This window comes from Acartia tonsa, chromosome 2 (genome assembly GCF_053477335.1).
Source record: "Acartia tonsa isolate MP-2025a chromosome 2, ASM5347733v1, whole genome shotgun sequence".
In the NCBI taxonomy this organism is placed as follows: Eukaryota; Metazoa; Arthropoda; class Copepoda; order Calanoida; family Acartiidae; genus Acartia; species Acartia tonsa.
The window spans coordinates 32,846,095-32,869,973 of NC_137261.1; the positions used below are offsets into that span (position 1 = coordinate 32,846,095).

At 30.4% G+C, this 23,879-nt stretch overlaps 1 protein-coding gene across 1 annotated transcript in view; it reads left to right on the forward strand.

The window, feature by feature from the left end:
- LOC145311355 (transmembrane protein 145) overlaps positions 1 to 1,836 on the forward strand; it is a 28,644-nt gene extending 26,808 nt beyond the window's left edge. Inside the window, exon 18 of the mRNA XM_080150543.1 lies at positions 109 to 1,836. Within this exon, the coding sequence (XP_080006669.1) occupies positions 109 to 343 (235 nt within the window). The 3' untranslated portion in view covers positions 344 to 1,836. The remainder of the gene's footprint in view (positions 1 to 108) is intronic.
- Positions 1,837 to 23,879: the final 22,043 nt, after the last annotated feature.

A 23,879-nucleotide genomic window follows, 5' to 3' on the forward strand; every position in this document is an offset into this window, starting at 1 on the left:
TACAATTAGTCTCATTCATACCTTTTTATTTACCTTTTATTAAACAAAATATAGGTATGTGTTAAAAAGATATGTTATTCATTCTATTGATTCAAAGCTTGATTGTAGGAACTATGATGTTTTCACTGTGGAGTCTATGCAGACAATGAACACGTGGGGCCAGACAAGACCAGTTGTGCGCCCGCCACTCCCATTGTTAGCTACAGCCCCTATACCCAACACACCAGAGGAAGAGGGAGGGCAGGATGTGAAGGTTTCCCCCCCTCCACCTTACACTCCTACAGTATACGACCCAAATGCGGCAGATACCCTGGAAGAATGGGATGATAAAAATAAGGATTAGGTGGTTGATTTGTTGAATGTACTAGACTCAAACATTTTCAATATTTTCCATCTTAACAAAAACAATTTTACCCAACCAAATGTATGACATAACCAGAAAAAAAATAATTGTACAATGGACCAGAAGTTTGAACAATGTTATTTTGTACAATCCAATCATTGTCCATATTTGGCAATTGTTCATCCTCAGTCTTATTCAAATTAATATAACATAAGCCTCAAAACACAATTTAATAACTTATATATAAAGTTTCATATTTATGAAGTTATTCAATATAACTTAACTAAGATGTATTTTCTTCTCTTATTCATAAAGATACTAAAAATTACCTGATATTAACATTAGATTTATATTAAATAGATGTTTTGTTATGAAAGCACAAAATCAATAACAGGGTTAATTTGCTTTTCGTTTTATAAAAAAAAATAAACTCAATTTCTTTCATAAAATGTAAAAATATTCCTAAAATGAAAGTAATATTGTTTAATGTTTTCTCATTTGCATAATAGAAATCTGTCAGTATATGAAAAGGAAATTTAAATTTTATCTCAAAATTAGTTATAGTCTCTCAAATTTTATTTAACATTTCAAGACAGTAAAGCAAAAGTTTTAAATTTTTTTATAACTTCATTCTCAAATGATATAAAAAACACTGACGTCTAAATGTATTCTAATATGATTTTTTTTGCATCATAGCGTATTATTTTTTACACAAGGCGCTCAGTATGAGTATGAGCACTTATCTTTAATAAAATTTCTTTTACTCTTTTTGATTAAAAATTAGTAAATTGTCTTCTGAATTGCATTTACTTCAAAATAAAGTAAATATGTACAATATTTTTATAATGTACAATTTTTTTAGCATCTTTTACTATCAATATAAAAATGACACATCTTTGAAAATACATATTTAAAAACCGCTAAAATTAACCAATTACTTGTTTCCATTGTAGTGATTTACTCTTAAATCAAAAAAACACAAAGTATTTTATTTTACATGTCTATTGAATGAATGATTTTACAATACTAAATAATTCTTCATGAAAATTAGGCAAGGTACATTACAATAGGATTAAAGGCGTTCCCTTCTATATGTATTTTTAGGAACGCTCCTATATACTACAACAATCATTAGGATTTTCCAAGGAAGTGCAGCTACACAGTTTTAGGTCTGTCCACTACAGTATGATGACAAGGAAACATGTGTTTGGTTCAGTTTAAGGGCACATAAACATATTCTGCAATTCAAAGTTGTGGTACATCTTCAAGTTCTTTACTAGCACAACTTTATTATGTGTATTAAATGTATTTGATTATATTAAGGGTATGACAAAGCAATAATGATACTCATTTGTAATTAAATGTTAGATGTAAAATTCACTTTATCTCTTGTAAAAAATTAACCTCCAAATGATATTGATTGTTTTATAATGTCTTTATAATTCTAATGTACATTTGTTAATATTTATCCTAATAATAAAATCATGTTTTTTTAATTTAAGTGTTTTTTTTATGCAAATTGAATGAATGCCATAAGCAGATAGACATTGGAGCTAAGGCTGTTTGCATTAAATATTTTTCATTGTGAAGCTGAATATTTTTTATTGTTTTGAAAAAAACACTTACACTTTTTCTTTTATTTTTCTTAAATAACACCAAGGAAGTGAAAGAGCAATGGTAGATAAATCAACATACATCCTAAACTTTTTCAAGGAAGTAACATTTTAGACATATTTTTAGGATAGGGTAATGTTTAATCTTATATTGTCCTATCCCTGAATCAAAACAAAATTTGATTGTTGAATTTTCAATTTTCAAAATTAAGGATCTGTATTTCTATTTTCTTATTCATTATCTTAAAATCTTTATCCTTTTATAAAGTAACAGGATGTCTGTTTGTTTGTATGTTTGTACCGAAAGAATTCACTAACCGCTAAACCGATCGGATTCTCCATGGTATTGCCACGCTTCTTAATATTCAAGATGATGAGGATATTTTCATTTTATCCAGATTAAAGATTAAAGATTTGAAAATGTAATTGATACATCTTATGCGTTGGTCCCAGAGACGTGTTGAAACAGTTTGTGACAGTAGTAACTTTCAACCTCACCTACTTTTAAAAAACTACTATTTTAATTTCCGTTCGCCCATAAAAATTGCTTGAAACAATGAATTTCTGTAGAATGTTATCAAAATTATCATGCATTTTTTATTATAGTAGATCTGTCATGTGTTGTATCCGATCTTTACAGTAAAAGTGTTCAATACATTTTAGACGTCTCTAGCATGAAACAATGTGGAATATACCTTTGACACTTTGAATTGTGACAAAGCAACTGTATGTAACCCAGCTCTATATCTCTTGATTAGCCTAGCTCACTTGGAGTATAGAATTTGATCTCATTATTGCTACGGCCTCGCTCACAGCTATTTACTTCAAATATATCAAAGAGCTGATCACAGGGACAGGGACAGATATTGCGAGAAAAAAATTACATGACTATAAAAAATAAGGCAACTGAATTTTTTTTTATCAGTTTCTAGAATCTTACAACCTTCTGTTGCTTTGTCAGATCCGTTGTATCAATAACAAAGAAATAAAACTAATTACAAGGACATGCAATCAAATGATACTTCTCAGGCCATGTTTCTGGTTTCAATAGGATTCTAATTCATAGGGATCATTGGCTACCAGGATGGTGCAAACATTTCACAAATTAAATAGTAAGTGACAATTTTTATCAAGCGAAAAAAGTTTAAAGAATTACTAGGCGTTTTCCCTCAAAGTGACTGTTTAGCACTAAAACCTGCCCACGCAGAGGTAAGGCATAAGAAAAAATTACCCCCCCCCCCTACCCTTTTATTTTAATTTTATTTCAAGAATAAGGGGGATGGGAGATTTTCAGTGCTGTAAAGGAACTTTGTGGGAAAACTAATATTCATTTAAAACACACATTTTGTTATGTAGCATAAAGCTTGATTCGTAAAATTGGAGTGACTTTTTAAATATATATATAATATAGCTTCTCTTTGATTCTATTACTTCCATCAGACATAAAAGTCCTTGTTGTACATTGAATACTTAATTTTTTTTTAAAGTTTTTTTTTCAAAGCAGAGTGTGCATAGTAACTTTAGGTAAATCATTAAAATAGTTAATTCTACTTCATTGATGTAAAATTCTTTATATTTGGATTTCTTTTTAAAACAGTTCATTTCATAATCTTCTTTCTGTTTAAATGCCTGTACAATTCTGTTATATCTCTGATATTTTTAATGACTTGATATTTGTACAGGTTAATATAGATATATTTTTAAGAATTGGGAGTTGTAATCAGAATGTATTCACACTATTTAATTTAGAAATAGACAGAGATAACTGTTTTCACATATTTTACCTGCAAGTAACATGGACTAGTATGCTTCTAAAGTATAGATGATAGCTTCTCATAAAGAAGTTTTTTAAGGAAATGAGTGATGCATGCTGCAACATACTTACAATAATGATTTAATAGTCTCACCTTATGTAAAGATCCACTTTAATGAAACTTTGGGACTTTATTACTATTGATTAAATTTACTAAAACTTTCACATTTTACTTTATAATACTTTACTTCTTTATAATTCTTTACCTTATTATTGCTGCGATATGTATAACTACTTATAATTATAATTTGAATTAAAATTGTCTAATATGCTTCAACAAATTAAAGCATGCATACATAGCCAAGCATAGTGAAAAAAACGACGAAAAGATATTCAAGAAGTAGATAATCATGTAAATCTTGACGAAAACTATTAATAAGCAGTTAAACAAAATCCGTTTCCCTCTTGGAATTTGTAAGTATGAAGCAGCTACGCCACTAACAAAGTTTGCCTCTTGTTTGTTGAGTAGAATTGTAGATCAATCTATATTCTGAAAAGTGCAAACTGTTTGAATTATGAGATGGTATAATTTATTCATAACTAATTATCTACCAAAATACCCCCAGAGTTTGTTTGGTATTTCAGTTTTCTAAGATTGGTACTTCTTTGACTCCCCCCCCCCCCATTCCCCCCTTCAGACAACCAAATACATGTTTTCTTATTCGTTGGCTTAAACACTTTGGCTACTTTTATTGAATTTTTATTGATTAACTCATTAACTTGAGTGTCCAAACGTTTCAACCATTAGTTTTAAACTACAGAAGAGGTAATTTTGTTTTTCTTCTTTAGGGTCGTTTATCAATTATTCGTTTTTTGTCTTATCCCTTTATATCCATGGATTCTATTTACGGTGGAAGATACTATTCTTTTTTTTTTACGGAGGATAATCAGTTTTTAAAAAAAGTATTAAAAGGAGGTAAACAATAAAATTTCCAACCTTTTTCTAGAGGAAAATGTTCAGAATTAAATTAACTTCCAACCATATTTGAATATTTAAATGTGAATGAATAGTGGGCATAAAAAGAGTTGTTTTCTTATCACAAACTTACAAAAGAATTCATTTCCTATTGAATATGTTTATAGTACTTACATAAAAGGAGCCACAGATCTGGCCAGGTTGAGACATTTAAAAACAGCATGAAATTTTTTTTTAAATGAGCCTTTTCATGGAAAATTAAGAATAATAGGGCATAAAAAAGCATAAAGCCGCAAACATAGCCTTCATCTTGACCATCAAAAAGTTTATGAGATATTTCAAATGGCCTGATTTATAAATTTAATCATTTAATCAGCTTGAACTTAAAAAACACTAACATCAAAAGCCAGTCTTAATATATCTGTTAAATAATAAAGTGGTGTATTTTATCACGCATTAAAAATATGTAAAATATGTCAAACACTTTGAGAAAGTCGAAGTGTTCAAAACTATCCTAGAATTTTTTTCATCTGTATGGAACACTTTAGGGGAAAAGTAATTCTTAAGATTGATATCTAAAATTTGTTGTGAAGTTTCCCGAAACCAAAAATGAGCTTTGTTTATACTTTAAAGCAAAGAACATTAAAGGCAACTATTTTAATTCTTTTTGACGCTTGTTTTATGTATATTAACAGGTTTTTAATATTTTTTACTCTAGTTCAATAACATAAATAAAAACATTTTAAAGTAAATAGATTAAGACAGAATGAAAACTACATATGAATCAAGTTATAACTTGTTCCTATACCTAATACACGAAAGTGAGTGTTATATCTAGATACATTTATAATAGTTATACATTACAGATAAAGAGATGCATGATATTTTTATGTTGTAAGAAAAGACATTTTAATATTCTTCTTTACAAGCCGAATATTTATTAATGGTAAAAATAAAATTATCACTGTAAAACATACATACAAATGTACACTTGTTATACTATACTAGTTATATACTTCGTTTTCTACAATTTGTGTAAACTAATTTTTGTATTTTTTTTCTCATTCCTTTTTCCATGAAATTAATGATTGATAGTCGGTAAATAAAGATACACTTATATATTCCCAGGAATCTTAAGTGATGAGACATTAACAATAAATTCATTTTGAACTCAAGTTAGGAAAAACAAAAAATCTCTTTAAAGATATTCTGGTTTGTACAATGAAATCAAGGTTTAGTAAGAAGATTCTTAAGTTGAGTCAACAATTGAGAGGGCATTACAATAAAACTTTGAACCCAAGCCCGTATATTCCACAAAAATCAAGAAAGTTCAATAGAAATGTTTAGAGTTGCTACCTTTTAAGACCAGGGAGGAATATCAACTCTACTATCAATTAGGCTTGCATTAGAGTAAAGAAGCCTTTGGTACCATTTGGCATGAAAAAGGGAAGGGGGTAGGGTATATGGTATCTTTTTTTGACATTCTAGTTTTGCTGGGTGCATATTTTGAAAGTGCTTGTGAGTCAGGTATGCAAGGCAATACAAACATTCAAACATGAAGAGGGACAAGTTAATTTGATACAATTACCCTAAAACATTAAATGCAACAGGAAATCCATTGAAATGACAATGTTGAAAGTCTTTAAATAAATCTTAATAGTTAAACGTTTTGATGGGAAATATTTATTTATAAAAAAAAGATTAAATAACAAACAGCACAGTATTGAACTCAAGAAAAAAGTTTTTAAGGATTTTGTTGTATTTTGTATCCTATGTTGATTTATCAAGATATATCATGATATATACTTTCATTATAAACTTTATTTCCTATCACTATAGAGGGAAAAGTATTCAAAAACTTTTTCAACTTATGAAAAAAAATCCTAAAATTGATATTGAATTTTTTTCATATGAAAGGGAATAATGTGTACTTAATCACATTGCACAATATTATGTTGTAATTGTAACTGGGTTGTCATATACAATTACAAAAGCTTGCAGGGAATAAAAAAGATTGAAATAATGAGCTTTTAATTAAGCAATAATTTTTACCTTTATCAATCAAAAAGGAAACTTTATATAGCTAACATCTATTTTTAAAGGTTAATTTAAAATAGTTTATAGAAAATTTACTTGATAATTATCTAAATATGATTTTTTTCTAGAAAACTTATCCAATACTGGTAATGTATATTGTATATGGATGATATTGAGATGTAGATATTTGATGTAATACTTTTACCATTTTTAAATGATAAATGTGCTCATCATTTCATGATCATGCAAGAAAATTAGACAGCTTGCTTTTAGAAAAACTTGTGGCTCAATTTAAAGTCTATAGTGGCTCCACCACAAGCCTTTAATGGCTTTCTAGGGAAAAGGATTTTAGTAATACCTTACTTTTTATGAGATAGATATTTTTATAAGATTTGCCAAAAATAATGCATTTTGTCAGATTTAAATAATATATAAAAGTTAAATAAGAATATTTCTACACACATAACCTAAAAGTTTCCTATCACTGTAAAAAAAATTAAAGGTGTCCCAGAAGATTTTCAGATTTGTATGAAAACCAGAAGAAATATGAGAAAATACACCAAATTTACTTTTTTAAGATTTCATTTCAAAAAAGTGATTGCAATGATAGGTCATGTTTAATCTGTAATAATAAATAAGTTTTTTTCTCTTGTATATTGAACTTTTTGGCCACAAGATAACACTAGATAACTCAAAAGAAGTAATGATTTTTTACTATGATTTTATGTCATTTATAAATATTATGGAAGATTAAAACGTGACATATTATATAATCATAAAGCATGCAGGTCTATGAAAGCAAAAATATGTTTTTATAGTGTAACTTACTTTGGAATGATAATTCTTTCTGTAATCCATTGAAATCAAACATGGTATGGGAAAAGAATTTCAATTTCATTAAAAGTTGAGTGGATAGTTTTTATTTTACTTTTGTGTGCCCTAACAAAATTATGTGATTCCAAAATTAAATATAGGCTGATAGTTAACAACTAATTGTTGTTAACTATCAGCTGTTTTCCACAAAGAGCATGTTGAGCACTGATAATAAACCCCCTTATTTTCAATTTATTCTAACAATAAAAGAGGGGGTTGGTTATCAGTGTTCAACATGCTCTTTGTGGAAAACAGCTGATAGTTAACAACAATCAGCTGTTAACTATCAGCCCCTGAATTTAATCTACTCCTGATTACACTTGATTCGCTAATGGTTCATTTGATATATTCAGCATTTTCCTTGGTATATAATTATTAATAAAGTCTGTATGTGATAATCTTTACTTAACTGGGTAAGTTAAAACAAAAGTTTGAATCAAGTTCAAAGTTCACGTTAATCACATGTCTTGGTGAAATATTCATTTTTACATACTTTTGAGTTATTCATCATAGAAAATAACTTTTTAAAGAACATATTTCTTTTGCCATGTGAAATTATTATAGTTGTGTGAGAAAAATCATGTTTTAAACAGATTTTTATTCAGTTTTTTACTTAGTGAATATGGGCGCATGAATCACAATCACTTTATGCAATGTCTTTTGCCAAGCAATATTAATATTATTGACAAAGCAAATAAGTATTGAATCAGCTTGCATTGTAAGCTACTAAATATAAAAACTAACCTTGCTTTACAGGCAGTCTTGTGTCTTCAGCCTGGGCATTAACATCTCTTGAGTGCTGCCTGATTGCATATCACATTCCTAATTTAAGCAAGGGTATTTCATATTTCTGTTCTTTCCATTTAAGGATTTCATTTAATTTTCATTTAGTTTTAAAGGTGACTACTTATAAGTTTATCCTTTGATTAATGGTTATGTAACCATCCTTTTAATAAGGTGGAAAGAAACTTTGATTATGTTTATGCAAAGTAGGAAATAAGAGTACTACTTGATGGTTAAGTATCTTAACATGATCAATATCATGGGGAATAGTTGATTTTAATTTAGGTTGCTAAGGTTATAAGGGGGAATGAGCTATTGTTATATTAGCCAGCTGTGAGAAATATTTTATTAATGTATGCAAGAATCTCTTACAATATCCATGTATTATAAATCCATAATTATTCATACATTTTAAACAACCAACCCTTTGATATGTAAAAGCTTAGCTACTTGTGGATGTTAGCATCCTTACCAAAGAAATTTACTTAAACCAATATGTATAAAAAGATTGTTATAAAAGAACGCAGAAGTCCAATCATATTCTGCAGGTGTTCTAGGTTAGGAACCTTGGTTTCATGGCCCAACTGCTGAACTTGAGGGACAATGAAATTATCGAAACTTCTCTAAACTTCTCCATGAATATTCTATTTTATTTACATAATAGAATAGTTTCTAAATTTTATTTAGAATAATAAAATCTTGGGTTGTATAAGATTACTTTCTTTTACGTTTTTACCGTTAAAACATAAATCACCTTTATAAAAAAAATAACAAGATGGTTAAGTGTGTAGTGTAGCAAAGGATCTCGCTAACCGCTGAGGTTCTACTTTACAGCAAAGCTTTTCATAGGTCCAGAGACCCGAAAGTTTTGAAAATATAAAAAAAATTGGGTGCTTCGCGTCATGGTTCAATGACCTTTTTTTTTAAAGAATAATTAAAATTTTGCAAGCTGTCCACAGCCAAAAATCTGTAGCCTCAGTTGCCCAATGAATAAGACTGAAAGCCAATAGTTCAACTGCTGTCGAGCCATGAGGTAAATTCTTAAAAAACTTTTGCCCCACTAAAATCAGTTTGCCCCACTAAAATCAGTGAGACAATCTAAAAATCTAGAGGGGATAATTTTGCCTCACTAAAATTTTAGTGGGGCAAACTGATTTTAGTGGGGCAAAAGTTTTTTTTTAAGAATTCACCTCTGCTTTAAGCTACAGGAACAACAATTATGAAGTATATATTTTTACTTATTACTATACACTTATCTTTAAATATGACCTAATTTGGATATCCTCTGTGGTAATAAAAAAATAAGTTATCTAATTATTATATCTTTATATATGAACCATGGGCGAGAAAAGAAATAATAAGTATACACCCTCATAGCTGGAACAAAGACAAAGCTTCTATTAAGAAAATATTGTTATGAGGTTAGTGAGATTTTAAGTTTCATCCGGTTGGTAGGAAGACGTCGTTTTACATTATTATTATCAGGATTGTTATTAGCTTATTTTATTTATTTTATTTTGACAATGACCTTATCCTCTAAAACTCCTTACTTTACTAAGTTATTGACTGTATTTCAAGATATTTGTTATTTCAAGGGCTTTTTTAGGAATTTTTGTTGTCAAGTATCCCTCTTAAAATATCATGGTAGAAAATTAAGAGGTCTAATTATCAAAATCTCTGTCAATGCCAATAGTTTGAATTAGTTTTGATAAAATTTGTTTATCTCCTTTCTGCTAATATCTATCAAGCTTAATTTCTCAATAATATTATTTAGAGGAGTGATGTAAGTTCATGAATACAGCAGTACATGGGCAATAATTTAACAGAAGGTTGGTGCCAGGTATAAGGTATAACTAACATGTGAAATAAATGAATAATATTTAGAGGCAAATGGAGAGGTGGTCAATTTTACTATATGTTGCCCCCCAACGGCAGCTGAAAACAACGTATATGTTCATAAGCTGTGTTGGGGCTGCTGAAAAGCTGTAACCAAAAACTGACTGAATTCTAATAAGATATTTTGTAATTTCAGCGGATTTTTTTTGGGGGGGGGGGCGAACATTAAGAAATATTTTTTTTAAAAATTAATTCAGATGTTTTTTATCCTATACTTATTTATCCTATCTATAATACAAAGTAGAATGATGTCTGTTAGTCCGTCTGTCTGTCCGTCTGTCCGTCCCTTGAGATCTTGGTAACCACTGAACTGATCGGATTCTATTTTTCAGGGAATATACCTACTGGTCCTGTGGTGGTTTTCATCAGGTACCTAATTTTTTTTATTTATCTAAAATTTGTAGTGGCACCTCCAGAGGTAATCATTTTTTTTTTCTTTAATTACCTCTTGGGGCAAAGTCCCTAGAATCTAGGGGCGAAGCCGCTAGTACCTATATATAACGAATAAAAATGAGCATTTTATTAACATCCGTAGCTAATCAGATCAAAATAAAATTATTTGTTTTACAACTTTATGAACAAGGATAACAAAATCCATAAGTAGCAAAGAACAAAATATAACTTTTAGTAAAACATAACATTAAGGGACTGATGGGAATAAGAAGAATTTTTAGAAATTTCAAAAGTCATATTCAATACAAATGCTGAGAAAATAAGAAGCTATCTAAAGAACTGTTTTTCCATATTTCTCATTTGTGATCACTCCATGTATATGAATCTCTATTGTGTAGGTATATCGGTAATGATATTTTGTTAATTGGCCCCTACTGCGTCAGCTTATTATAAATTTTTAGATCAACACAAGTATTATTTACTTTAATACAGCATTAATACCAAAAAATAAACAAACAAAAATTAAGGATTTACTTATTGAATAATGTAGGTTTATCATAAAATTAAGATATACTCATATCTTCCTTAAGTTATTACAAGACAATTACTTATGTTAAGTTGGTAATTATTTTGATGTAATTCTACAAACAAACGTCTTGTTACTTAGACTTAGATTTCAGTAGTTTAACCAGTGCTCGGGCCTATCTTGAGTTTCTAAATTCTAGCCGAGGATTTTTCAAAGCCATGATGTTTTTTATTTCTGATCCACTATATTTGCAACAAATCCGGCCTCTTTATCAGTAATTTGTAGAAAATATAGGAGAATCCACAAATACATATATTTATATAAATATTTTATAAATCAGTAAATTGCAAATATATCAATCCAATTTTCTTTATATAATCAATTTACAAAATATATGTATCTTCTTTTTTATATTTTCTCTTATTTATCATTTTCATTTATTACCAATTTATTTATTTATAAAGTGGCTACTTTATACTAGTTCGGGTCAGTCTGTCACACAGATATCGGTGATATCAAAATATTCTGTAACTTTTTGCTCTCTTTTCTACAGTTTTTATAGATAATTTGTGAAGAAAAATTATATCTCTGTTTATTTCTAAAATAGAATTATGTATTAATTATCTATCTATCCAAAAAAGGAAATTATTGTATCTTTCCGTTAACGGTTTAAAACGTAAGAAAAAAATATTTATTTCTCGCATCGTATTATGAACAGCTTTCCGCGGATATAGAAAGTACAATTATGAGATTAAAACCAGTTTTTTAGCCCCTAGGTGCCGAAGGCACCGGCTAAAAAACTGTTTTTTCGTATGGATGAGAACCGGTTCTTATCCACCGGATTCGAATGAATTCGAGAATAGTTATTTCTCGTATCGTATTATAAACGGCTTTCCGCGGATATTTGTATGTACATGATTGTACATTTCTATATTCGTAGAAAACTGGATATAATACGATGCTAGACATAGTTTTTTCGTATGGATGAGAACCGGTTCCTATCCACCGGATTCGAATGAATACGAGAAAAAGATTTATAATGAAATTAAGTAGAGAAATTATTTATACCTTACTACCTTTTATATCTAAAGAGAATATTTTCCTAATATAAAATAAGATTGAATTTATATAAGAGCTCTTAACTTTTTCCGTATTTTTTTTTTGTTGCTGCAGATGGACCATTAGAAAATCCCCCCCCCCCCCCCACAACTAGACATAATCAATCTCATACTTTAATGGTAATAAAAATTCCCCTTAAAAACTACCTATATCATTCTATTTATCGGGAACAATCTTAACCTTATATAAAAGTAACAGTATGTTTGTCTTATGTGTGTACCTAATCGATGAACCTGTATGGTCCAAAGAAACTTCTAATAGGTCCTGGGAATGTTTATACTATTTTGGGAAGGAAAACACCACTCTCCTAAGAGATCTCATTCCTAAAGAGAGTTTAGAGTCAGAATGGTAATTTAAAAAAAAACTTTGAGAAAATCTAACTTTCCTTTTTATCTTAGTAATTCAATTTGACAAATTATTTCCTAATTTTACTCAACATATCATTTCATGAAGATTATTTAATAAAGTTTGTGTAATGTTTTTTTATTAGGCAAGGACAATTAGTAATTTAAAAGACTAACAGTTGTGCAGTAGTATTTAAATTGTTAAGTATAAGTTTTCAGTAAAATATACTAAAATATGAAATTTTATTTTTAAAAATTCCTAATAATTCAATAAAAAAAGATATTTGAAAAGTGTCAGGCGAGGACAGAAGTATGAATATTCAGATCAACCCAGGAAGGGAGACTGTAAATTACACTACTATCCAAAGTTGTATAATCACGTTAATTAAATCAAGGACTTTAGGTACTTCTAAAAATTGTTGGTTGGTTGGTTCAAAACTAGCAGTGTCCAAACTGTTTATTATTATTTGGGTTGTAAATTCATTTGTTGTCCATTGTCTTCTCCCTTTATATTCCTGCAATGAACCCAATCAAGAAAATAGCTGAATTGGAAGTGAATTTTTTAGAAGCTAAGTATGTAGTCAATTGTAATAAGACACTATATGAAAATTACATTTTATAATATACTGAAATGTAAAGAAGTAAATCAAATTTTATTTATGTACAAAAGTCATATAAATTCAGGGAAAATGCTATGATAGAAAATGTGATGTCTATTGTATACATCCAATTTAGATTTACAAAATTCTACTTTTTGAAAAAAATAAGTTATTGAAGGAAAAGTTTTGACCCTGCAATTGTGTACATCACGATCAAGATTCAATAAAACCAACGAATGACCGAATTTTAATAAAACTTTGAGACCTTTATAATTTACAATATAATCTCCCCTTCCTTCCTGTAGATATTAGAATTATTAAAGATCTTGGCGTTTTCTCTCTTTTGAATAAGGAAACTGTTAGTCATGAGTAATGCAGCTAGAAGCAAAAAAGTGAATTATCTCGGCATAACAAATACAACAAATTATAAACACATTAATCAGAATAATTTTCGTTTTTAACCATAAAAATCAAAATAATAAAAATTCCGATTTTTTTGGCTGATTGTCAGAGAGACAATTAAACAACCTGACGGATCATTATTAGAAAGTAGCTGAGCAACTAAAAAACAGTAAACTTATAGATTGTAAAATTGTAGAAGATCTTATAGCGTATAATGATGTTTAGTGAATTTAAAAGCTGACACAGTTATATGCAAAATTATAAATAGATTAGTCTAACTCACATTAGTCTGATCTTCTTGGAGACGTAATAAATTCCTAAGCTGTCTGTAATATTTAACCTCCAAGTATATAATAGTTTATATTTCACTAGCGACTTCGCCCCTAGCCTCTAGGGGCGAAGCCCCAAGAGGTAATTAAAAAAAATTATGAACGTGCCTATTGTAGGAATCATTACATCTTCTACTACCTAAGCTACCAGTAGGTATATTCCCTGAAGAGTAGAATCCAATCAGTTCAGTAGTTACCGAGATCTTAAGGGACAGACGGACAGACAGACATCATTCTACTTTGTATTATAGATAATATTACTAGAACAGCATACAGTAGATGAATAATAATACCAAATGACATCTGTGCTAACTAAGCCGCTGTTTTTATTGAGCGGTCACTTACTGGATAAGAAGCCGTACTTACAACCGTATTGATTACCCCAACTCCCCCACCTTGTATTTAAAAAAAAAATATTTTTTGTCACCACCTTCCCCACTCAAAACACTCGAGAAAACTCAACACCCTATATCAACTCTACAAAAAATAAAAAGCTCGGACGTCCTCCCTCTATTTTACTATTAATATATTCTTTCTTGTTATTAAATGGACATTTTCAAGAAAATCATAATACTATTTAATACTTTATTTTCTTTTTGTTCTAAAGAAATGAATAGAATTGATCAAGAACAAGATTAATTCTTTTTACCCGAAAAAGTTTATGATAGGTACATCACTGTGTGGCTATTCTATATGTAGCGAAGCTACTCTATAATTTAAAATATCCGTCCGTCTGTAGGTAAGACATGTTTTTTTTGGAAAAGTGATTTTCTCGGCTAATATTCAAGATACCTAGACAAACTTCACTTTTTAAACATTATATTGGATTCAAGATTTTACCTCCTTTTTTCACGAAAAGGTTTAAAATTATTTCATATTCTTAAAAGTAGACATATTGACACCAGTTTGGAAAAATAACACTTATCATGTTGTAAAAATTCTGAACAAAGGATCAGTATGTATGTTATTTTGTTTAGAATTGTAAACTTCTATTGAAATGTTTTGTTTTGTTGTCTGGTTACATTATCTTTGAGAAAGCCCAATCTGTCCCGATTTTGTATCACTTTTGAAAAGTGCGATTCCTGTGACGTCATATAAAAAGGGAAGGGGGGAAGAAAATCTCTTCCCTTTCCTCCCATCTCTTTTGAAGAGATTTTCTTCCCCCCTTCCCTTTTTTTTCCCGAAACGTATATGACGTAAATGGAATCGCACTTTTCAAAGTTATACAAAATCGGGACAGATTGGGCTTTCTCATTATTTTTGCTTTACATTGCTTGTCTGTTGAAAAAGAGACAAGTAGGTGCGACTTAAAATATGTTTTAATCTGCTGATACTGCTAAAAGAAAAACCTTAATTCAAACAATTTAAACTTACATGTGATAAAAAAAATTTAAAACAAAAAAAACTAAAAAATATTAGTTTTTCTTATGGACATTTACATATACTTAAATATTTAGCATTTGCATTAGAGAGTTGTATGAAGAAATAGATAGAACTTTTTAAGAACAACCAAAGGCTTCTTTGCCTTAACATTAAGTAAATAAACCTATTTCTATTGAACATTTAAAACTTTGTTTAAGAAAAGATTTAGCTTTTTTCATGTAACTATTTGTCTCTTCCTCAAATTTACTTTACTCAAACTTATAGAAATATTCCTGTATTTTGTTGATGGAACATACAGACTCCCCCCTCCCCCCCCCCCCTCCACAAAGGAGCCAGCACTATTATATAATACAAAGTAGAATGAAGTTTGTCCATCCGTCTGTCTGTCCGTCCGTCCGTCTGTTCCTTAAGATCTCGGTAACCACTGATCCAATTGTATTCTACTCTTCAGGGTAAATACCTATTGGTCCTGTGGTGGTTTTAAGCTATTTTTTTTATGTTTTTATATATTTTTTATAAATTTTTATATTTTATATATCTTTTATACTTTTTCATACTTTTTTTTGTAATTTTAATTATTTTTCTTCTTTTTAAATTTCTTTTCTTCTTTTAAACTTTGTTTTATCAAATTCAAAAAGATTGCGAAACCTTCCTTCTCCTGTAGGGGCGAAGCCCCAAAAAGGCTAATGGCAAAGGAATTTTTAAAAACATTAAAACATAAAAAACAAGAAAAAATCCGAAGGTTTTAAATAATATAAATCAATAGAAATAAATGTAAAAAGTTATAAAGAGTTATAAAATGTTACAAAGAGTTATAAAATGTTATAAAGAGTTATAAAAAGTTATAAAAAACAGGAAATATCTAAAAAAAAATGCAAACAAAATTTTCAAAATTCTCCCCTGAACCTTCAGGAAAAAAGCCCCTAGAGGATAGGAGCGAAGCCGCTAGTATATATAAATTGTGTAGCAATGTAAACTATCAGCTTAAAATAAAGTGCTCATAAACCTTTTATAGTATTGATAAAAAAGTTTTTAAAAAATATTTATAAAATTAAATTAATTTTAGTTGACCGTCCTTCTAATGGACCGAGGTGTATTTACCCCACCCCCCCCCCTAAAAATAAGCAGATATAAGCTATATGTAGAACTGATAGCGGAAAAAAGGAAAAACCTAACTTTTACTTTCTTATCTTTAATTAGAAATGAACAATCTTTCCTGGAGAAGCAAGAGTAAGAACAGGTAATTAGTTCCAACACTTGGAGCCTTTTATAAGGATAGGGATAGCTGTTTTCAAAATCTTGAAGTTTATACTTAAAGATTAAATTAAGGGGTTCCTTATTTATTGGTACGTTTAAATTCAAAATTTTAAATTTGTTGAAAAATCTTTACTAATCTTTCTTTCACCAAAAATGAAAAAAAAAATTTTTGTTACAGGGGTGGGGGAAGGTGATAATGCTATATAAGTATTTTTGATCTACGGGTATGGATGCCTAATGTTTATTTACTATTTTGGAGTGGAGGCAAATTTGAACCCTAATATGAAATATTATGGAAAGGGTGGAAAAAAATGACGCATTTGATAGTGCAGCCAATCTATGTCTATTCAGTATCATCATCAAAAATCAGTTACAACTATAGGTATTCCATTTTTAGTAGCGAAGCTACTCTATAATTCACTTTGTATGTCCGTCAGTCAGTCAGTCCGTCAGTAAGTCCGTAACGCTATGGGGGAAACGTGATTTTCTCGAGTCCTAATAAAGATAGACAGCAGAAATTTTTAGTGAAAACTCCTATGATATATGCGCATCTAGTCTATATGTTGTTTTGTCCGTCTGTCTATTAATTGGAATGCTAAATCGATTCCTAGATTTTTAAGTTTTTGTAATTTTTTCGATTCCTGTTCAAGATAAACGGCTAGAATTTCCAGGAAGTAAATAAATTCACGTTTTACATATTTCCATCAAATTTTATTAAGATGCCTTTATTGGTTGGGGTGCTAGATTGATTCCTAGTTTTTCAAGTTTTTGTGTTTTTCTCAACTCCTGTCCAAGATAAACGATTGGATTTTTTAAAAGCGAAGCTTTTCTATAATTAGGGTCGGTCCGTCCGTCCGTACGTCCGTCCGTCCGTACGTCCGTCCGTCCGTCCGTCACGGATAGCTTTTTTCGTTAATTTAGACATGTTAGAATTATCCTATCGCTTTCAAATTTTGCATGGTGATTCCTTTAGTAGTTAGGTACGATTTAGAAAGCGTAGCAACTCTATAATCATTACCAAAATGTCCGTACGTCCATTTTAAACATGTTGATGTTTTTACTTTTTTGAATAGCTTTTTTCGTTAATTTTAGCATGTTAGAATTGTCCTATTGATTTCAAATTTTGCATGGTGATTCCTGTAATAATTAGGTACGAGTTAGAAAGCGTGGCAACTCTATAATCATTACCAGAATGTCCATACGTCCATTTTAAACATGTTGATTTTTTTACATTTTTAACAACAACTTTGTATGTGACCTAATTATCCGATTGGTCTGATTTTTGGTATACTGATTCCTGGGACAACAAAGTACAATATTATAAGCGAAGCAACTATATAATCAAGTCCTAAAAATGTAAGTATGTCCATAATCATTATCCTGTATCAAGCAGTTTTTTAACAAATTTACTTACAATTTTGCTTTGACTCTTATACATTCGCATTCTGATTATTCAGTTCTGACATCATACAAGTCACAAAGGCTCTAGCTTCTTATAAAAGCGGGAAGTTTGTAAATTTTTTACTCAAGACACTAAATCGTTACAATTTTCATGAGAAATACGCATTTTATAAGGCATACAAAACGCTCTAATTTTCGTTCTATTTAACGTAATTTTGTAATTTTTTTTGCTGGTTATTTCATTTTACATATACTTTTATCATTTTATCAAAAAAAAATTTATCTTTTTTCATCATTTTTTGGAGAAATTAATGCTTAAACTAAGGGTATCTTTAAACGCAAAATTGACGCACTTAGAATAAAAAATGCGTATTGAGTACAAAGGGGGGATAATTTCAAGTCATGCATGTTCCAAAGATATCTTTTTTTCCATAAAATTTTAATGTTTAGTCCACCGGAGATTACCCTGAAAATCATATATCAATTTAGGAAGGTAATTTTTGTAGAATAGTTACTGAATTTACAACTTTATGTACACTAAAAGTATAGTTAAGATCAAAGGCGTGCAAAAGGTTGGTGTAGGGGTTGTTTACACCACCCTTGTAAAATTAAGGGGGATGGATACACCTCCCTAGGTGTCCACCCATGTCCACCCTCTTGACAAGAGCCTACACCCTCAGATACACCCCTCTATAAATTCCAAGGGGGTGTAAAGGAAATAAATTTACACCCCTTAAAATAAAGAGTGGGGGGGGGGGGTGTTTAAGGCAGGTGTATAAAATTAAGCCACTGATTAAGATAATTCTATGCTATCTATTTTTAGATAAATTAATCATTAATTTCCAGACTTAACTAAAAAAAATCTTGCAATATTCTGTACAACTGTACTGTACAAATTTTAATCAGTAAATAAAAGTGATTGACACAAGAAGGAGCTCTCATACATATGTAATTAAACCACAGTTAATACCTCTAAAGATCTTGATTGATATGTATTTATAACTTTTAATATTGTTTACAATAGTGATTAAAGTTAATGTTGGGGAGGGAGATATTTCCCAATCCTCTTTTTAAAGTTTGTAAAAATGTATTACTTATGTAATGAAGTCTTGGTGACATACTTAAATAAACTATCCTTGATTTTGGTTAAAGAAAGCTGTTAAAAGTTGTAAGTGTCAAAAAATTTAGGTGGTTATAAATTAATGGAATATAACCTGATATTATTATCATTTATGTACAAAAAGATTATAGATACAGTATTACACTTTTTTTCATAAGTAAATTGGATAATTTTTTTTATTTTTTATTGCAACACAAGGTTATTTGTTTATCTCCTGGTACAAGATTCAACATTATTATTAGTTAAATCTAATTTTCTATTGAAACAAGCATTCAACCATTTTTACAGTATTATCGATTTTAATATGAATTATTAAATATGTATTATTAACCCTTAACAGTCGGGCCCCTTGCCGCACCTTAATCGGTTGGTGATGGGGTGGGCGTTCAACGCTCCCCCCCCTATTATCTCAGTTCCTATTAGACCTAGAGGGCTAAATCTTTTTTTTGTGCAAGTCCCCTGTTTGATAATAAATTTCCGACCTTTTATAAGTCAAAGTCAATTTTTGCTTAGTTTACCTTTTTATTTAACAACCTTTTTTACTTAAAAATTTTAAACGGCTGTAATTTTCTTATTTTTGAAGCTAGAAGAACAATTTTTTTACAGAAAATGTTTATCTTTAAGTAAATTTTATATTAGAAATATCAAATATAAATTTCAGCGGCCGCAGCAGGCAGTCAGCAAGGAAAACGGCTGCGGATCTCTATGAAATTTAGATATGTTATGTTGACATATAAGGAAAGCTTACGTTTAAAAGGGGGACGTAACTGAAGCTTTTTTGATGCTGGGGGGGGGGGGGGGGGTTCTCCGGAACCACTTGATGAACCATGCAAATTTTTTGGACTTAAGCTTTTAGGGGTATGAACATCTTATGGTTCCAAAGTCAACCCCCTACCCCCATCCCCTAGCCCCCTGGGGCTCAAAACCCCCCTAAAAATGAACATAACCTTAATTTTCTCAGAAACCATTTGACCAATAGGGATGATTTCTTAAACTTAAGCTTTTATGGTTATAAACTAACTTCTAGTTTAGAAGTCACCCCCCTGCCGCCTACTCCTAGCCCTCCGGGGCTCAAAAAAACCCTAAAAATGAACCTAACCTTAATTTTCTCAGAAACCATTTGACCAATAGAGATGAATTCTTAAACTTAAGCCTTTATGGTTATAAACTAGCTTTTGGTATAGAAGTCACCCCCCTGCTGCTAACCCCTAGTCCTCCGGGGATCAAAAAAACCCATAAAAATGAACCTAACCTTTATTTTCAAGGGGGTGACTTATAATCTAGGAGTTAGTTTATAATCATAAAAGCTTAAGTTTAAGAAATCATCCCTATTAGTCAAATGGTTTCTGAGAAAATTAAGGTTAGGTTCATTTTTAGGATTTTTTGGAGCCCCAGAGGGCTAGGGGTTGGCGGCAGGGGGGCGACTTAAAATCTAAAAGTTAGTTTATAACCATAAAAGCTTAAGTTTAAGAAATCATCCCTATTGGTCAAATGGTTTCTGAGAAAAAAAAAGGTAGGTTCATTTTTAGGGTTTTTGGAGCCCTGGAGGGCTAGGGGTTGGCGGCAGGGGGTGACTTATAATCTAGGAGTTAGTTTATAATCATAAAAGCTTAAGTTTAAGAAATCATCCCTATTGGTCAAATGGTGTCTGAGAAAAATAAGGTTAGGTTCATTTATAGGATTTTTTAAGCCCCGGAGGGCTAGGGGTTGGTTGCAGGGGGGTGACCCCCCCCCCCTGACTGATTAAGGTGCGGTAAGGGGCCCGACTGTAAGGGGTTAATTAAGTGAATCAGTCTGTTAGACCAATGGTAGAAACTCAGCAGATAGACGAGACAGACAGACAGGCAAGAAGAATGATCAAATTACAGTTTGACCATAATAGACAATTCATTAAATAAAATCCAATAGAGAACCTGTGAATGATCAGACAGATGGAGGTATAGACAGACAGACGGACAGACAGACAGTTTTTGAGGCATTAACAAATTAGAATTAGGCTATGCTAGATGATTCATTGAAATCCGAAAAAGAGGCAGTTAGACAGATAGACTGACAAGTGGAGTGACAGACAGACAAAAAAACAGACAGACAGAGGGACAGACAGACAAATGGGTATTGCCTAAAAACAGTTTGGCTGCTATATGAATCATTAAAACCCACCATAAAAAGAAATTTACATTAGTTTCATTATTTCGATACTCAACGCCCCCCCCCCTCCCCAACTCAAAGGGGTTTATTATTTCTTAAAACCAATAAGTGACTTCTCAGCATAATAAAATTGAAAATACTTTTTATTTCATCAATTTATCTTAAATAGAACGAAAGTTATAATCATTTTATTGTCTACAAGAAAAATGCTTTGAGTAAAAATCAACCTAATTGTCAGTAAAAACGTCATATTTATGCATATTTACACAGTAAATAAATTTTAAAATTGTATTCTATTGTAATGAATAACTTAAGGGGGTTGTATGAATTATAAAAAAACCTAAAAAAAAACCTAATTTGGTTAAATTAGTCCACGTAAAGATTGATTTAGTACAGTACGTATGAATAAGTTGTCAATTTCCTGCCAGAGTCCTTGTGAAGTGTTAATGTCCGTTTTTTATAAAAGCCTACTACATAATTTGTATGTTAGATATAAAATAGCCTTTTTTTATATCTAACTTTCAACAAAGTATAGCCAAAAGGCATAGTAAATCTAAAATAAATCTTGCTGGGTCAGATACAAGTTCAATATTACTTTTAAGCATTGCCCCCCCCCCCCCCCCCCACCCCGAACTTGATAAAAATCATGTAACCTGTACAATTACATACAAGTATCTTCTTTTTCTCAAGTTAGCACAGTTGTTTATTCCTTTACAATATTTTTAATGTAAAATACGACTTTAATTTTCAATATCCAACGGCTGTTAAATACTCAAAAAAATGTATACATGACTAAGAGTTTTAAAATGATTATTCATACAAAAAATGTAACAATAGGCACTTACAAAATTTTCAAATTTGAATTTAAGTTTGAAATTAAATCTTATTCTTTGCACCAAATATATTCACAAACATCAACAAGAAATATGAAATTAACGGCAGCAGATTAATATTATCAAACCAACGTTGCTGTTTCTATGTCAGAAATACAGTGTTTTTTTTGTCAAAATTATTGGTTTGGATGTAAATTTGACAGTTATTTGATATATTTTAAAGGTATGGTGACAAATATACATCTAACAATGGCATTTAAACATCTAAAATTGTCAATTATACATCTATTTTTAAGAACTAATAAAGTAACACTTTTGATATGGGTCTATCTTCAAGATTTTAAGTTTTAAGATGATTTTGTCTTTTTTATAAAATGTAAATTAATACTTTGACTCTGTAGAGACTTCGCACTTTTGATGAATATTTCTTTATAAATTTTAGAGTAGCATTAGACATAAAATTACATTTTTAAAATTTGCTTATTTAACAATTTAATTATGTTTATTGAAAAAGTGAGATTTTAAATTTGCATAGCTAATATCTTGTTCAAGTAGTTGTCAAGTTTTAAATAAGATATCTATAATACAAAGTAGAACGATGTCTGTCCGTCTGTCTGTCCGTCTGTCCGTCTGTCTGTCCGTCTGAAGCTTAAGATCTCAGTAACCACTGAACCGATTGGGCTCTACTCTTCAGGGAATATACCTACTGGTCCTGTGATGGTTTTAAGCTATTTTCTTGGGGGGTGGGACACCCCCAACCCCCCAAAAAATGAAAAATACCCCCCCCCCCAAAAAAAAATTTTTTTTTTACTTTTTCTTTTTAAATCTAAAATACAAAAAATTAGGTTGATCAAACCTCTTGGGGCAAAGCCCCTAGAGGCTAGGGGCGAAGCCGCTAGTTTCATATAAAATGGGAGAGAATAAAAGATAATACACATATACATAGACAAAAAAATAGACAATCCTTATAATAAAGTAAGAGGATGTTTGTCTGTCTATTTATCTGTCTCTACCGAAGGATCATGTAACTGCTAAACCGGAATAGTTCTCTTTTATAGGGTAGTTTCTCATAGGTCCTGCTAAGATTTATAACTATTTAGGGAGAGGCCTCTAGGGGCATAGCCGCTAGTAAAAGTAAAAGTAAAAATAAATATAAGTCTACAATGCAAAGTGATATAATGCCTGTCTGTCAATCTGTCTAACGCACAACATCAAACTTATACAAGGACTAGCCAATTCTTTTTATGGGGAAGGAGGAGTTAAACACTCGAAAAGTGGGTAAAGTGTTTTAAATTAAGCTGATTTTTTTAAATAAGGCATTTGCAACACAAGGTTTTAAAGGTTTTAGGGTAAATTCAAAGTTTATTAGAAAAAATAAAGTATGATTTTAAGGGAGGCATTTTATTAGTCATGAGTTTTTTTCTACCAATACGATTGTTGAAATCTTTTTTTTCCATTAAAAAAAATCTATATTAAAAAAATAGGTCTTGGATTTAACTATCCCCTCCTCAAGTACCCCTCTAGGGGTGTAGGCGCTGGTAAATAAATAAATTACGATTTAACAAGAACATATTAAGCGGTCACGCTGAATTTTTATTAACCCTTACAGATCGGGGGGGGGGGGGGGGGGGTCATATTGACCCCCCCCCCTCTATTTTTTCAATGTCATTTTTTTTGTAGGTAAGATAGAGAGTTGTGACTTTATGACTTTTTAAGTTTAGTAATTATACGTCGGCAAGAGTTGATTTTAT